General features: G+C 44.4%; 1 protein-coding gene across 2 annotated transcripts in view; it reads left to right on the forward strand.

The window, feature by feature from the left end:
- The window catches only part of NPAS2 (neuronal PAS domain protein 2), a 146,914-nt gene that overhangs the window by 90,935 nt on the left and 38,420 nt on the right, over nucleotides 1-17,559 (forward strand). For both annotated transcript variants that reach the window (XM_034757982.1, XM_034757981.1), the window contains 4 exons: nucleotides 10,651-10,769; nucleotides 13,762-13,844; nucleotides 15,263-15,369; nucleotides 17,003-17,150. In XM_034757982.1, coding sequence (XP_034613873.1) covers nucleotides 10,651-10,769; nucleotides 13,762-13,844; nucleotides 15,263-15,369; nucleotides 17,003-17,150 — 457 coding nt within the window. The remainder of the gene's footprint in view (nucleotides 1-10,650; nucleotides 10,770-13,761; nucleotides 13,845-15,262; nucleotides 15,370-17,002; nucleotides 17,151-17,559) is intronic.

Consider the following 17,559-nt stretch of genomic DNA (forward strand, 5'->3'; position numbering starts at 1 on the left):
AGAGAGATTCCAAAGAATTGCATTGTGGTACTCTTCCTCTGCCCCCAGAATCTGCCTTTGAAAGTTGTTCTCGAAGGAAAAAATAATGAAGCTAGGAATAGGAAAACAATTAGCCAAGTACACTGGGAAGGAAGAAGAAAAAATGAAGCTTAATTAGCAAGATAATTCCTCATGAATGCATGCAAGAATGTTTTTCCTTGTAGCATTTGACAGCAGTGAACATGTTTTTACGCATGGGGACTTGGTAGAGGATGTTCTTCCTTTAGTAAAGATCTCTTATTTTTTTTAGTCATTTGATGCCATTTCTGACCTAAGTTTTTAGCAACTTGTTTTGGCTCTTTCTGGGAAATATTCACTGAATGTACTCTGACCTCATGTTTCTACTACATTAATATGAGTTCCCCTTCAGCTTATTTCATGCAGGCTATATCTGATCAGAATATGTAATTGTTAAGTTCTGATTCATGTAATGTCAGACACATTCATGATAGGAACAGTCAGTCTAATAAATCTTTTCCATGTTTCCTTTTCATTTAACCTTCACTAAAGTTGGAAGTTTCACTAGATCCATGTTGCCTCACATACTCTTATTCAAAACTTTTTTTAATAAGTCACTAATTTTCTTCCCTGAAGTATCTGCTCATTAACCTCAAAGGTGCATTTATTATTTTTAATTATTTATATTACAATAGTGTGTAATACCGCAACTGAGATGAAAGCCCCATTGCGTTGGGCACTGTACAATCACACATCTCCTGATTCCCACTCCAATGCCATATACACTAGGCCATGCTGCGTCCCTAGGAGATATGTTTGGTCTTAGAGCAGCATGTAAAGATGGACTTTAGTGATCTAATTCTGAAGGTTGAGATTTTCGAAGCCAACTAGAGGTTTTACTCACACAACCCTCACTAAGTTCAGAGGCATGTCTGGCTAAATCCCCTAGTCAGTTCTGAAAGTCTCAGCCATGAGCTTTTTTTTTTTTTTTTTTGGTACCTTGGAGATGCTACAGAGACCCTTCCATATAATACAGTGCAGACACCTTGCATGCAACAGGCTGATTGTTTGACAATTATTTTCACTTTTCAATGATCCAGATCATATACCCATGGCTCCACGCATGTAACAGTCCTCCACTCGTTGAACATCCCTCCTACACACAGAAGGAAGCCTCAAGACACCTTCCTAGCACCTTGTCCCCACCCCTATGCCCCAACTAAGTGGAAGGGGCTTTGTGAGGTCTGGAGTCCATGCAGCAAGGAAGGGAGGGAGGCAGGACGGAGATGCTTATGGCTCAGTGGAAATTACCCAGAAAAGTTAATATAGCCAAAGGCACGTATTCACTCTTCTACAGATCCCCTTACCTCAGGGACTAGCCACAGACAGAGGGGGATCCCTGGCAGCATATCTGTAATGGAGCTGGGCTGACAGAGAGGAAACGGGGTGCTGGGAGCCAGAACTGTTAACACAGGAACACTAGGTTTGGAGGCAGGTTCCATGGCTTTGACCACAGAGAGCCAAACCCTGATCCCTGATGATGTGCTGTGAGGCAATCTCTGTGACTGTGTCTTCATTGCAGAGTTAATTTAGCTCCAGTGGAGTCACCTCCTCTCAAATTAGCCTCGCTTGAGTGAGAGAGACCTCACTGTCTGAGCAGCACAGAGTGATTGTGTTGACAGCTGACAAATTGCGCTAACTTAAGCTGTTGCCTGTCTCCTCTGATGTGCCAGACACGTGTTTGTGTGTGTGGATGAGACTCGAGTTAGGGGCAACACTTGAGTGATAACTTGAGTTAACTCTGCAGTGAAGACAAGCATTGTAAGGAAGTGCTTCTGAGCATAGGCGCCGACTCCGTGGGTGCTCTGGGGCTGGAACAACCACAGGGAAAAATTGATGGGTGCTCTACACCCACCGGCAGCTCTCCGCCCCACCCTCCTACCCCAGCTCACCTCACCTCTGCCTCCTCATTGGCGTAGCCAGCTTCTAAGAGGAGTGGGAGCAAACATAAAAAAGGCCCCCCCTTGGCTCCTCCTCCGGCCGCACCGCCCCTCCCCCCCATGGCTCCTCTGGCCCTGCCGTGGCCCTCCCCCCTCGCTCCTCCGGCAGTGGCTGTCGGTCACCATGCTGCGCCCTCCCCGCTCCTCCGGCCGCGCCCCCCCGCTCCTCCGGCCGCGCCCACTGCGCCCCCATGGCTGCTGGCTGCGCTGCGGGCTGCCAGCCAGCGCCCCCCCCCTCGCTCCTCCAGCCGCAGCTGCTGGCCGCACTGTGGGCCGCATGCTGCGCCCCCCGCTCCTCCAGCCGCGCCCCCCTCCGCTCCTCCGACCGTGCCCGCTGTCCCCCCATGGCTGCCAGCCACGCTGCAGGCCGCCAGCCTACGCCCCCCCTCACTCTTCCGGCTGCTTTTGGAAAGGCGCCGCTTATGGAACGTGCTGAGGGGAAGCGGCTGCTTCCCCTGCACCCCGCTAGCTACGCTACTGCGCCTCCTCCCCTGAGCATGCCGCTGTGTCCTGCTTCTCCCCCCTCCCTCCCAGCACTTATGCTGCAAAACAGCTGTTTCCCACGGCAAGCCTGGGAGGGAGGGGGAATGCAGTGTGCTTGGGGGAGGAGCTGGGGCAGGGATTTGGGGAGGGGTCCAATAGGGGCAGGGAGGGGTGGAGTTAGGGTGGGGACTTTGGGGCAGGGGTGGAGTTGGGGTGGGGCTGGGGGTGTGAGTACCCACCGGTGCAGAAAAAAGTTGGCGCCTGTGCTTCTGAGTCCACTGTTTCTCCAGATTAGCTCTTTAAATGTTAACAGGCTTCAACGACAAAAGATTTTTAAAATACTTTAGGATTTCTGGGAGCCAGCAGGGGAAGATACCTACCTAGGCTTGGAGCTCCTGCTTGACACCCCTCCCCCCCTTAAAATCTGCCAACATCCGCTGTACTAAGGCTACAGTTTTTAATCTCTGACTGCACCTTTTACTCACCCCCCCCTCACACATACACCTTCTACATACTAACCAATTATTTTTTAGTAATAGGTGGTTTGGTGAGCTCTGTTATTAACAATGAAATAAAATTGATTACAATCTGTGATCGTACATCTGTGGTATTGCAAGCTGTTGTCTCCTGAAAAACAAGGGACTACCAGAATATGGGGGTAAAAGTCCTCTTTACTACTTGACACACAATTTAAAAAGTGTGTGGGGAAAAAGAATTTTTTTCTTTGAGATGAACAACAACCCTTTGGTCTAGTGAACAACACTTCCAAGGCATACTTAAGGGGTAGGATGATATTCTGCTTCTCCCACATAAAGAGAGCCAAACAAGCTGAGCTGGTGAATTTAATGGAAATGCTCAACTATGCTATTCACTCACTTTGGTTAAACTCCAAGAGGCGACCAGTGTCAGATATGAAATGAATAAAATAACCTCAGCACAGGCTGAATTTGCTTTGGTTAGACTGAAACAGATGTACTGGGAAACTGGCAATAAAGCTGGGTAATTATTAGCACGTGGCCTTACAATAAAATCACTAAAAGCTAAAAATCAATTCAATTCACTCTAGTCAGGGCCAGAGTGTCACTGGTCATTAAAGAATTAATGAACAATTCTCCAAATTTACCCATGCTTGTATTTAGAGGAAGACCGCCCCATCAACCAGTTCTTTGAGGAATACACTCAACATCTGCAACTCCCCCAACTAACAGAAGAACACTAAATTTGGCTTGATTTCTTATTACATTCCTCTGACATTATGGCTGCTGTAAGCAACAGGAAATCAGGTATGGCCCTGGGCCTAGATGGCTTTCCAGCTGAATTTTATGCCCAGTTCAGACACCCTGGCTCCCAAACTGACCAAATTATATACAGAAGCTTTTGTTAGAGGAACCCTGTCCCTCTCAGTGAATGAAACCTTCTCAGTCACTCTTAAGTCTGGAAAAGATGCTCAGGAATGTAAACCAATATCCTTAATCAACTCCAACATTAAAATATTGTCTAAAATCCTAGCTGGACAATCAGAAAAAAGTAAAAAGGAACATAATACAGGTGGGTTTCATACAAAAGAGACATGAGTTGGACAACACTGGTCAGGTTATCGCTGTGCTGTCCTACTATCAAAATCCCTTGAAACCAATGGCAGTTGTGTTACCGGATGTGGAAAAACCCTTCAGTAGAGTAATTTGGAGATATTTGGTCCTCATTCTACACAAATTTGGATTTGGTCCCTCTTTCATTTCCTGGATTAGACTTTTGTAGTCCAATTTTAGCTCGCATGTCATAACCAATAACTATATCTCCTTTTCTTTCAATCTCCACCATAATTCTAGACAGGGCTGTCCCCTGCCCACCCCCACCCGCCTTTGATTTGGCCTTAGGGTTGCTGACAATACAAATAAGGTCATATCAGGGGATACAAGATATAAAAACAGGATCCGAGGAGACAAAAATCATCTTACATGCTGATGATATGCTTTTATTCATCACGAACCCCTTCAGACCATCCCTAACATATTACAAATTATGGAATTATTTGGGAAGATCGCAGGGTACAAAATTAATTGGCATAAGTTGGAAGCTCTCTCTGTCTCCCAAGGGGTGCATAATTATGCCATTTTAGATAATACTTTTTTCCTGGCAGCAGGTGCAAATCAGGTACTTGTGACTCCTCTTTCCTAGGAACATAAAAGAAATAGTAAAAATTAATCTCAAGCCTTTTATCACACAGAAAGCTTTGGATTTACATAGATGGCTAGCCCTCCCTCTATCCCTTTTGGGCAGAGGTAATATATTAAAGAGAATGTCCTTCCGAGATGTCTATTTGTTCTTAGCTCCTTGCCAGTTTATATTCCCCCAAATATTTTTTTTCAGATTTAACAACCTTTTAAAGACCATATTGCAAGGTGTGGGCAACAAGCCCAGAGTATCCTTTGAAAAAAAAAAATACAGCTGCCTATTCTGTCAAGAGGCTTTGGTCTGCCCAACCTTAGGTTTTATTATATATCCTCAATTTTGAGCTAAATACCACAATGGCTGACCCCTCGACATGAGTCTGAGAAAAGGGACCTGATTGGGGGGGACGGGACCCGATAACAGTCTTCAAATATATTAAGGGCTGTTATAGAGCAGATGGAGAACAATTGATCCCCATGTCCACTGAAGGAAATAACGGGCTTAATTGGCAGCAAGGTTAGATATTAGGTTAGATAGGAAAAACTTGCTAACTATATGGATAGTTAAGTGCTAGAATAGGCTTCCCAGAGAGGTTTTGGAATCCCCATCACTGGAGGTTTTTAAGAATAATTTAGACAAACATCTGTCAGGGATGATCTAGGTGCAGGGAACTGGACTCAGAGCCATCCCTTGGGAAGGGTGAATCGGGGCAACTGCTCCCGGCCCTGCGCTTTGGTAGGCCCTGCAGGCCAGTGCAATTGGCTGGCATGGTCAGTCCTGGAAGAGATGAAGCCATCACTTCCGCCCCGGGCCCCGCACCCTCCTAGGGATGGCCCTGACTGGACTTGATGACATCCAGTTCTTGAGATCCCTTCCAGCCCTACATTTCTATGATTCTATGCTCCCCCTCCCCCAGGCTCCTCAGCCTGGCTGAGCAGGGGGAAGGGACTGTAACCCCACTGCCACTAGAGTAAGTCCTGAACTCAGACCTCTACCATTTCCATAAAGAGAAATTCTTTACAATTTTTGCTGCTAGGAAAGCCTGGTATCTGGTTGCTTCTAAGTTTAAGTATCATCCCTTAGTACACTCAAAGACTTCGATTTAGAGTAAGTCCAAAATTTTAATTGCCCATAGTCCTGTTCTGTGGCTTAATTGGATTTTAAAAAAGGATTGTGAGCATAAACAACATAATTGAAAAGGATTCCTTCATGCCCTTTCCTCGCCTTAGGGAGAAATTCCAACTGGGCCCAAAGAAGAAATGGCAATACCTGAAACTTAAACAAGCTCTGCAACTCCAATTTGGGCCAGATGCCCTTGTAACACTGGACCCCCTTAGTCTCGGGGCTTTTTGAAACTGTTATACTGCCTACCTAGGTCAGGGGCCAGAGTGTATTCCTATCCATCAGGCAAAGTGGCAATCAGTAGTGACAATGATAGAAGGAAATAGGAACAAGAACTTTCAGTCTCCCTTATCTGAGTCCACTGAATATGGGTTTGTTCCAGTTTACATCACTGCTCACTTGGAGCTAAGATTAATGCATCAGAAAATTATTTGGAGGATGTACTGGACTCTATATAGACTTTTCAGATCCAGAGCAGTCACCTGTGTTACAAATGCTGGCACTGCAATGCAGCATCACTAGTTTATACCACATGTTGCCCCTGTAATCCATCTTTTTTTTTTTGGACAGAGGTAAATATTTGGGCCAATTTCTTTCTCAGGATGGAACTGCAGTCAAAGATTGTCTTTGTTTTATTACTTTTTACCCTTAATAATGAAGATGTTTGGACTTATTTTGTTGTAAAATCCCAATAATTGACTCTCTACTCCAGGTTAGATTCCTTTCTTCTCTTTGCTGTTTGTTATGTTTATCATCTGTGTTAAGATAAGCAATAAAGAATAAATCACACACACTCAAAATGTAAACAGCATATATTAGAGGGTTGCAGTTGTATAAGAAACAAATGGTCTGAAACATTCTAAATTAAAATAAAAGGTGTGGGTAGACCAGTTGGATGCTGTGTCATTCTCAACTAGATAATGGAGCCTTTGTTTCATAAATATATTCCATTCATTTCACATGCAGTGATCTTTGTCCCCAAAGGTAGAAATATTTGTATCCATGGATTTTAGGGCTTGTATTCTTTTTTTAAAATTTTTTGTAACATCTATGCCCCTAATATTCCTGCTCCTGATTTTTTAAACTCTTGTCAACAGTAGCTCTGCTCTGTCAATAGCAAAATCCCAAATTTGACAGATAAATTTACTGCATAGCAATTCTTATCCTTTCTGGATTACATTTTCCTCTTGGGAATATCATGCACTATTCTATTTTGTAAATGCAAAATTTAGGACTGTGTTTTTCCTTTTTGTACAAACACAGAAGTATCTCTGATTTAAGCTTGTTCATACCAAATAACCTAAAATTTTTGCTCCAGTGGAAATACCAGCAGTATTTCTCAGCCCAAAAGCTTTTCTGTTGTGTCTTCCTCACTGAGCAAAGTTAATAGGCTCACTTACCAGTTTTTTTAACTTATCACACCTGCATTTAGTAGACTTTGCTTAGGCCCTTTCGGCCTCTTAGGATCCATCCTGCATACATTTAACTATTAGAATTAAGGGTTACTACAGGAATTGTCCTGTTGACTTCACATGTGACTGCTCATGGTGTTGAGAAGTATGCCTGGAAGTAACTTTTTACAGTGCCCTTAATATGAGTGTATCATGCCATTGATTTTTAAACAGAACTCCCTTCTGAGATTCAGAGTACTGCAAAATACTCAGTGGCATGATAAAGCCCATGTAGAACAATGCAAATTGCTGCTTATGCAGGTTCCTCCTATTTTCCTGCAGTTCATACTCCTTTTCCATTTTCTCCCACCTCTTTTATATAAGTCCCACAGAAGCCCTCATATAAGCATACAAATGCAGCAGCAGAATTGGAATACAAATTCTTAGGAAGTCCTAAGAGGAACAGCAAATACACGCCTTACTTATGGAAGGAGAATATTTCCCTTAATTTTTATGTTAATAATACAGTCAATTATGCCCTTAAGGCTCAGGTAGAGGATGTTTCATGTCTAGAGATTTTTTTAAATTATACAGATGCTGACATCTGCACCACTTCCTTAAATGTGGCATTTTTCTTCTCCTTTGTACTTTTTGGCTCAGTACATAAACGAATCCACAATGGTCTGATCTGATTAATCACAGATGTGAATTCTCTACAGACTACTTTTTTTTTCTGTTTCTCACTGTTATTCATGTTATCAGCTATGTATTGGTATAGTGTGACTTTACCATAGCTTGCATTGGGTTCAAAAAGCATGTGTAATAAGTTGGCTTAATACATAAGCCAGTGAAGAGAAGTCCATTATAAAAAGCCAGTACAGCAGATACCCAACATAAAAACTGCTAGTGAACTACCCATATAGACTAATATACAAATTGGCTGAAAGGCAGCCTTTCTTCACCAAAGGGCACATTTGCCTCTGTTGTGTGGTACTGAAAGGAGCCAGTGTAGGAGGGCGTGGCCATCCCTCCCTGTCAATCTCCAAGGGAGGCCAGATCTCCTCCCCATCACACATTTAGAATGGTAATCTGTAAAAGGGGAGAAATTAGCTGTCTCTAGAGCTCAGGCCCTCTGGCCTGGGCCTACCAGTTATCTGTCATCAGGGCTCAAGCCCTCAAGCAGGGCAACGCATGCAAACAGCATAAGGGGCCCTCAGGCAGGAGAGAGTAGTTTATAGTCCAGGAGCCCAGGCCCTTCAGCAGGGCCAGGCACCAAAAGTCTAAGGCTTCAGCCCTCAGGCAGGGCAGGGCAATACAGGGTCTAGTGTCCTAGCTCTGGAAGACAGTAGACTAACATTGGCCTAAGGTGGGGAGGCTGCCACCCCAGGGGTGAGGTGGCAAGAGGTTATGGGGACACAGGTCTACCCAACTCCACCAAGAACCAGCCCAGGATCCTAAGAGTGGCAGATTGTTCCACCACTGGGTCAACAGGGAATCCACCCACAACACAGTGGCCTGGATTCAGGCAGCAACACAGCCAGACTAGAGTAAGTTGTCCCTGGGCTACTTTCTACCATCCCCTCAGGGTGTACCTAGGTCCTGGGGTCACCCTCTGCCTCCCCAGGATATACCACCAGTGGCAGTTCAAGCAGCTCCTCAACATGAGGCATGTCTGGCAGCCTTGGTGAGTCCTGGGGACAGCAAGGATCTTCTGCAGGCTCCTGCTCTAGCAGCAGGTTGGAAGCATCTGTCTCCCTGCAGGACCCGCCTTTAGTATTTCCTGTTCCTGTTCCGTCCCTCTTCTTCTGGCGGGGTGGGCATGGCCTTTCTGCTTCCGCCCATCAGGGGTGTGTGCAGCCATCCCTCCCTGTCAATCTCCAAGGGAGGCCACTCCTCCTTGCTACAGCCAGATTGTGAGAAACTTGAGAAAATAGAGTCCAGGCCACAGATAGAGGAGAGAAAGCTCCCTGGTAGCATTCCCCCACCTGCAATTGCTATGCAGATTGAACTCTATGTGTCAAGGAGCTTGGTCAGCTGAAGAGTGCAGGAGTCAGGGAATAGCTCCTCACCATGCAGGTTCTCCCAGGACTGTTCCAGGTCCCACTTGAAGTCTGTCGTATTGACTTCAGAGGTAGCAGGATTGTGATCTCCAAGCAGCATAACTTGGGGTGTAATTTTCTTTACTACAAGTGCTCTGAAGAGCAGGAGTTCATCCTCTGTGACACTAACATACATTGGGATCACAGGCTAGCTAGAGACAACTTGACGACTTTGCAAGCCATTGCTGAGAAATGAGGGCCTGAGGGGCATGCAGGTACCAATGGACCCTGAACATGACATGAGACCAGTGGAATCATTAAAGACACAGTTAGCAGGCCACCATAAAAAATTGTGGCTATAACCCTTTTCAGCCCCTCTCCCAGTCTACTGTGCCAAGAGAGAATGGGGCAGGGACTCTCAAAAGATGCCCTACTCTGAAGACTAGAACTACATGCTAAAGCCTGCTAGATCCTGCTTTTCTTTTGCTTAAAATAATTATAATTTTCAAACCTCGGTGCTATTGGGAGGAAGGGACTGGGAAGGATTGGGAAGGATGAGCGAGAGGATTAGGGTGGACAGGGAGGCTGGAGAGGGCCCAGTGATGGGGGGCAGGTTGGGATGGATTGAAGGGAATGCTGGGGGCCAAGGGCTCAGGGAGAGGGTGTGGGTGGACTGGGGAGAGATTGAGGAGGAAGTGGGGACTGAGGGTCCCCACTGATCCATGCTGGGAGTGGGGGGATTGGTAAGGACAAGGGGGTTAGGGTAGATGGTGCGGCTGGAGAGGGCCCAGGGCTGGGGAGGCTGGCTGGGATGGATCAAAGGGGATGTCGGGGGGCCTATGGCTGAGAGAGAGGGTGTGGGTGGACTGAGGAGGAGTTGGGGAGTGAGGGGGGCTGAAGGTTCCTCATGGATGCAGGGAGGGATTGGGGAGGATGGGCAGGGATGAGAGAGAAGGTTAAGGTGGATGGGGGGCTACAATTGGGGTTATACATTTTAGTGTCTGAAGAAACATGCCTACTAACTCCATGAAAGCCTCAGTGATATTGGTCTAAATGTTTTGCCACCAGTGACTTAATAACACCCTTCAACCTCTAACAACACTTCCTTCATCTACTGCCTACAAGTAATGCAGTAAGATCGCTAAAATGTATATTGTTATTGTGAACGGTGAAAAGGAGCAACTGGATGTGTAGGTTTTCTTTCCAGAAAGCTGTTGTAGATACCACCAGAAGGTTTGTCCTTACTTTTTATAAACACACTTCTTACTTTGAGTTAAGCTCTCATGTCTTTTTGCCTAACATGACTGACTTCGATTCAAATATATGCATATAAGCTTTAAAAGGTTTTGAGACACTCCTCTGAGTAAGATTTCTTATTAGTGCTTTTCAAATCTGTAAAATATTCAGTCAGGTCAAACCTGCTAATCTTGCTTTTTCCCTTCCCAGTGCCTAATTCCACTTGTAACTGCTTTGATGGTGCTGTTCCACAGGCTTATAGAACATCACTAGGAAAACAAGTCTGTTTTGTTGCTACTGTTCGACTGGCAACACCTCAGTTTTTAAAGGTAAGTGCATGTAATGGAGTGCATTAGTCTTAGAGGTACTGTATATTCTTTCAATCTCTGTACATGCAAAATTCCAAATTTTACTAACAGAGTTGATCAGAATATAGAGACTTCACAATCATGAATCAAAATCCAATATAGAATCATAGAATATCAGGGTTGGAAGGGACCTCAAGAGGTCATCTAGTCCAACCCCCGCTCAAAGCAGGACCAATACCAACTAAATCATCCCAGCCGGGGCTTTGTCAAACCTGACCTTAAAAACCTCTAAGGATGGAGATTCAACCACCTCCCTAGGTAACCCATTCCAGTGTTTCACCACCCTCCTAGTAAAATAGTATTTCCTAATATTCCTAAAACCTAAAGATTCCCCACTGCAACTTGAGACCATTACTCCTTGTTCTGTCATCTGGTACCACTGAGAACAGTCTAGATCCATCCTCTTTGGAACCCCCTTTCAGGTAGTTGAAAGGAGCTATCAAATCCCTCCTCATTCTTCTCTTCTGCAGACTAAACAATCCCAGTTCTCTCAGCCTCTCCTCAAAAGTCATATGCTCCAGCCCCCTAATCATTTTTGTTGCCCTCCACTGGACTCTCTCCAATTTTTCACATCCTTCTTGTAGTTTGGGGCCCAAAACTGGACACAGTACTCCAGTGAGTATACACTATATACAATGAGTAGGGTTATTGGTCTGTTTGCAGGGTTGATGGAAATGGTGTTGGAAATGGTGATATATCTATTTCTTTATACTGGGAAATGCAATCAGGGGATGCCACTTGGGGGTTAGGATGCCTAGTGTGGCATTCCTTAGCTGTATTTTCCCAACACTGGGATGGAGCAGCAGAGTAGAGATGCTGACACCATGCCCTCAGTTGGCTAGACAGGTGCATTAAAATGACCCTTCCCACTCTTCTCCCATCATGACACTAGGAAATTCACTTTTTGAGGACGGGACACTACATTCAGCCTAGCACCAGCCACTGCTGTTCTTTAGTTGGCAAATGTAAGCTGCTGTATTGGCTGTCCTATCTTCTGAGTTTAAGAAATCTAATTGAGACAAATCTCATTTGACAGCATTGGTCGTTCAACCTCACTCCAATACTGCACTGGGATTTTTAAAGGCATTCTTGACTGATTCACAGCCCTGACTGTACAGTCTCCTCTGGAAAAGCAAGAATACTTCTCATAAACTGCAATAGTAGTATTCTTACTAATAGTACTCTGAATTTCCTTTCCTTTGTGTAGTTAAAACTCAACGTTAATGTTGCATTAACATAAACTGCCAATGATAATAAGTGGCTGTGTGTTGTAAGTGACCTGGAAACGGCTCGGGGGGCCAAGAACTGCTGAAACAAATCTTGGCTCCTCAATTTACTTGCTATGACCTGGGACAAGTCATTTAACATCTGTGTCTCAATTTCCCACTCTAAAATACTGATCTTTCTGATTGTCTGAGCAAAACGATGTCTAGCACTCTGCTCTCTCTCTCTGTTTGTCTGTAACATGATAACGTTTAAGTGCCACATCTGATCAATGGGAGTGGGCACAAAGGAGAAGAATGGGAGCACACAGACATGGGAGACATCCCCTCCCAGGCATGGGGGTGTGGATTGCAAGGAAGGAGATGAGAGGGTGAACACAGAGAACTTGTGGGGTTGAATGGAAGAATGCAAGGAGGCCCTAGTATGTGCAGTGAGGTCTGCCTAGAGATGCAACAAAGTGTGCAACCCTCTAGTATATTATTATTGCCATCATCGCTCTGGGGCAGGGATTTTATTTTTTCCACAAAGAGGCCCCAGTCCTACCTACCATAATATGTTTACTAATTATTATCATCACTTGCTCCTGTAGACGTTGGGAGGCTTAATTAGGGCCAGGTTGTTCCTGGCTCTGGTATGAATGCATGTAGGAGTGGGACGTGAGAACAAGGTGAAAGGAACCTACCTCTTTATGCCCCTGTACAAAGGCTGGGCAGAGTTTCAGTCCTTGCACTCAGGATACCCAAGGACTATGCTTCCAGGTAGCATGCTCCAGTGGTTAGCATGTGGGCATGGGACTTAGGATACCCAGATTCAGTTCCCTGTTTTGCCACAGACTTCCTGTCATATACTCTCTCTTTTCCTTCAGTTCCTTAGCTGAAAAATAGGCATAACAGGGATGCTGTGAGGATGAATGTATTAAAGGATTGCATAGTGCTCAGATACAGTGGTAATATAGGAGGCCACATGCATACCTCAGATTGATCCACAGAGGTGTGCTGCCCCTTCTCACATAGGCCAGTGGTGTTGAATTTCTACAGGAGGAGAGAGCACAGGTTCAAGGGTGCAACAGCAGCTAAGGGCTCCTGGAGGCAACGTGACTGCTAAAAGCACAATGCTTCTTAGGGTGTGTCTGCACTGCAGTTAGGCACTTGCAGCTGGCCCATGCCAACTGACTCAGGCTCATGGGGATCAGGCTATGGGACTGTTTAATTGCAGTGTAGATGTTCGGATGCAAGGTGGGAGGGTCCCAGAGCTTGGGCTACATCCTGAGCCTGAATGTCTGCACTACAATTAAACAGCCCTTTAGCCCAAGCCCCTCAGCCCAAGTCAGCTGGCATGGGCCAGCTGTGGGTCTCTAATTGCAGGGTAGACTGGTAGAGTTCCTGCCTGGGTTGTGCACTGTCCTCTAGTGTGGGCTCTTACAATGCAGCAGTTGTGCTCTCGCTATCTGTAGAGTGCTTTAAAAACATAACATCCTATATACTGTAAGAAATAATAATGATTATTAACTTGGCATGTATTGTAGAGTATTCTTTTCTTACCCTATGCAATAATGTTAGTATCAGTTTGTATTAACATTAGATTTCTATTCAATATTACTGGTTGACATCTGTACTTTCTATTTGATTATATTCCTCATACCTGCTGTGTATTCCTATTTAACAAGAAACAGATGAAGCTGAGAGATAAAGTTAACAATCTTAGTAAACAGATCTTCTTCCCAATGCAGGAAATGTGCATAGTTGAAGAACCTTTAGAGGAATTCACTTCAAGACATAGTCTGGAATGGAAATTTTTATTTCTGGATCACAGGTTTGTGAGCAGAAAAACATACTTGGTTTTGTTTGTATCTATTTACTGCTATTTTCATTAGCTAGATTGTCAAATAATATTATGCTTCACATCAAAATAATTTGAAGAGCCTGGTTATCAGCACTGCTATGACTAAAATTACTACAAAAGCTGATGTTTGATTTCACTGATTCTGGAGCTGGCTGATTTTGTCTGTATTTATTTTTTCATCAATCTTTATTACACAACTATTGTGTATTAAAAATGTTTTTTTTCCTGAGAGTATTTTGATTAGCCAGTCCTTATCTGTATTAAAATGGCAGTAGGCTATAAGTCTAAGAACAACAATTTCCAACTAGTATACAGCTATTTGGTTAATCCAGAAATCAGAGGTAATAAATCCAAAAAGGCAGGAGGAGGATTTTGTGTGTGTGTGTAACCTGTGCATTGTAGAAAAATGTGCCATGAAAATATTACTTTCCAAATTCAGCCATGTGTGCAATTCCCATTGGGCCAGTTCTTGAGGATCACGGAGGGCAGCTTTGTGCTGGTTTGACCCATCTTGGGGCAGTCGGGCTGTCAAGGTTAGAGGTGTGAAATGGCTGCTCAGACGCTCCATGTTCAGGTCCTGCAGAGGCCCACAATGAAAATAAGCTTATGCGTGTTATCTCCCTGTCTATTCCTCTGGTCTCATTGGGTACTCTTCGCCATGTGGGAGCCATAATAGCTGCTGTTGCCTAGAACAGTTGTGGTTCTAATGAAGTCACTTGCCCCAGGGGAGAAACAGGGAAAGGTCTGAGAATGGGGGGGTGCTCCTCAAAGCAGGTTCTTGAGAGGATATTGGGCAGTCCTTAGGGGCTCAGTTCCCTGTTACCTTTTTCCTGCAAGGGAGATCTCTGTCTTACGGGTCTATGACCTCTCTAGCTGGCTGGCAACTTTGTTCAAGAGCTGCTAGCTAGCTCTGGCACTGGGTGGGGAGAGATATTGCTCAGCTCCTTTGCTGTCTCTCCGAGTCTAACTCGGACAAGGAGACTCTGCCTCCCCACAACAGGGACATCAGGGTGACACCACGTTACTCCTGTCACCATTCCTTGGTGACACCACTGCCATGTAAGGCAGTTGGATGGGGACTGAAGTCACAGGCAGTGCCTTGAGGGGGAAGGAATTACTATAGATCAGTGCCATGGTTGCTCTCCAGTGGGACTTCCTCTCGCAGGATGCCCGTGCCACTCTGCAGGTGTGGAACCCAGCCAGGGAGCGGAGTTACAGCTGGGCTCCCTGCCCATAGAGCAGAGAAGTCAGGATTTGGCCCATTGATTTCAGTGGGAGTTACGCATGTGTAAGTGAGACTGACTTTCTGAATTTCCTATTTAATAGAGGAAAAGTTGCTGTGTGTTTCATTGTTTTGATGAAATAATTTGTACTGTGCCCACATGCAGAGCGCCGCCTATTATAGGATACTTGCCCTTTGAAGTGCTGGGTACTTCTGGCTATGATTATTACCACATAGATGACCTAGAACTCTTAGCAAGGTGCCATGAACACTGTAAGTATTGTATAGTGTAAGCTCATATGAATTCATTGGCATGCCTGTTCTCAGTAAAATGCAGCTTCAGTTAAGATAGGTGTAAACTTGGCGGACCAGGTTCTTACCTCTGGTACACTGCTATAAACCTGTGAACTGACTTTAGTGGACTCGTTTCAGATTGAGTGTGCGGTAGCTGATAAGACTTTGGCCTACAGTTCTTTAGCACTTAGAAGGCCAGATCCTGCTTTTGTTATTCACACAAGTAGTGCCAATGACAAGCAGTCAAGTGGACTCATTGCATGAGTGAGGCAACCAGGATTTGAGCTACATTCTGTTATTCCAGTAAACTCACACAGTCTTGGAGAAGGTCAGACTTTATTATCCCTGGTGTTGTTCAATATATATTTAAAATCAGGGATTATTTAAATGTATTCTATTAGGATTTTTTTTTTTTAAAAAAACACCATTTGCCAAGTGAAGAAATATAAAAATCAAGCAATCTTATTCAAATAATGCTTATAGCATTGATGGTAATGTCTCAGTCTTATTACTCCGCTATGGAGTGAACACCTTCAGTCAAAATTAGTTTTGGGATTTTGACATTAAAATAGAAGGCTAAATGCATTGAAGTGTGAGACCCTTGATGTTAATAAAACTAAAGCAGGGGTGAATTTGGCCCAGGAGGGTTTAAAACATTCAGGACAAGTGTAAACTACAAAATTAAGTTGACCTAAATTACATCAACGTACAGTCACCACAGTAATTAAATCGCTTTTGCGTATCCACACTAAACTCGTTGTGTCAGCGGTGTGCACCCTCACCAGGAGCACCTGCACTGATTTAACTGCCAGTGTGGGGCATTGTGGGACAGCTTCTGAAAGGCAGCAACAGTCGATGTAAGGAACACAGTCTCTAGTCTACACTGACATTGCATCGACCTAGCTATATCAACCTAAGCGCTACTCCTCTCACGGAGGTGGAGTTCTTAAGTTGGTGTAGTGGGCGAGTTACATCAGTGGGAGCTACATTTTAGGGTAGACACTTACAGAGTTAGGTTGACGGACCTAGCTGCCTTGCGTCGACCTAACTCTGTAGTGTAGGCCAGGCCTCAGTCATGTCATCTCTGAAATCTTGACTGGCTGGGGAATTCCATTCAGTTTCAAACGATTTTCGTCTATGCCTTAAGTCTATACACTGAGATAACAAGGCCAAATTTTGCACTGATTTGAACTATGTCATAGAAGCCAGTGGATTTGCACAGGGTGTAAGTCTGCACAGGATTTAGTCCACCTTTTAAGGCATTCATATGCTGTATTTTTCTGCTATGGAACTCAGACCTTTCACATGTTATTATAGTCTTAGAAATCAATGCCAGGTGCTTATTTGGCTAATTTGTGACTGGCACTTAAAACACAGAAAGAGTTATATAAAAGTTGTAGTTATTAATACATGGACATAGTTAGCATTCATCATATTTGTGCTATTTATAAGTATACTGTTGTATATTTAAAATTTCAGAAAGGGATACCTGGTGACATACAATGATATGTGCTTTTACCATAAGTCCCAGAGAGATTTCTTATGAAACTTTTAAAAAGATATTTTCACATTTTAAAATTTGTTATATGCAGTGTCCATTTTCTACTAACAGTGATGCAGTTTGGCAAGGGAAAGTCTTGTTGTTACCGGTTTCTGACCAAAGGACAGCAGTGGATCTGGCTGCAGACCCATTACTATATCACCTACCATCAGTGGAACTCCAAGCCAGAGTTCATTGTATGCACACACACCGTAGTAAGGTAGGAAAAAGACGTAGTTATATTTGTCACCATTGTAATCAAGTCAGACTCTAGGGACCTAAAAGCACAAGAACATATGGACATTTTAATGATTTCATAAAGTCCCCTTAAGAGTCTTTCACATAACAAAACTGAAGTCTGAATTCTGTAGAGAAAATAAGCTTCATTAAACAAATATGATCAGGTTAAGTCTGTCTTCATGCTGCATGTACCATATGAGAACAAAATTTATTTGTCAGTCATCAGACTCTTAAAATCAGGGGCCAGATTATTGGTTGCATTTGGCCCCCTGTGCGCCCAGGGCCGGCTTTAGCAAGAGCGGGGCCTGATTCCTGGGGGGCGGGGCTTGCTGCAAGCCCCGCCCCCAGGAATTCTCATGCACACGCTCTTCCGATTCTCATGCACACGC

The sequence above is a fragment of the Trachemys scripta genome, chromosome 1 (assembly GCF_013100865.1).
Source record: "Trachemys scripta elegans isolate TJP31775 chromosome 1, CAS_Tse_1.0, whole genome shotgun sequence".
Lineage (NCBI taxonomy): Eukaryota > Metazoa > Chordata > Testudines > Emydidae > Trachemys > Trachemys scripta.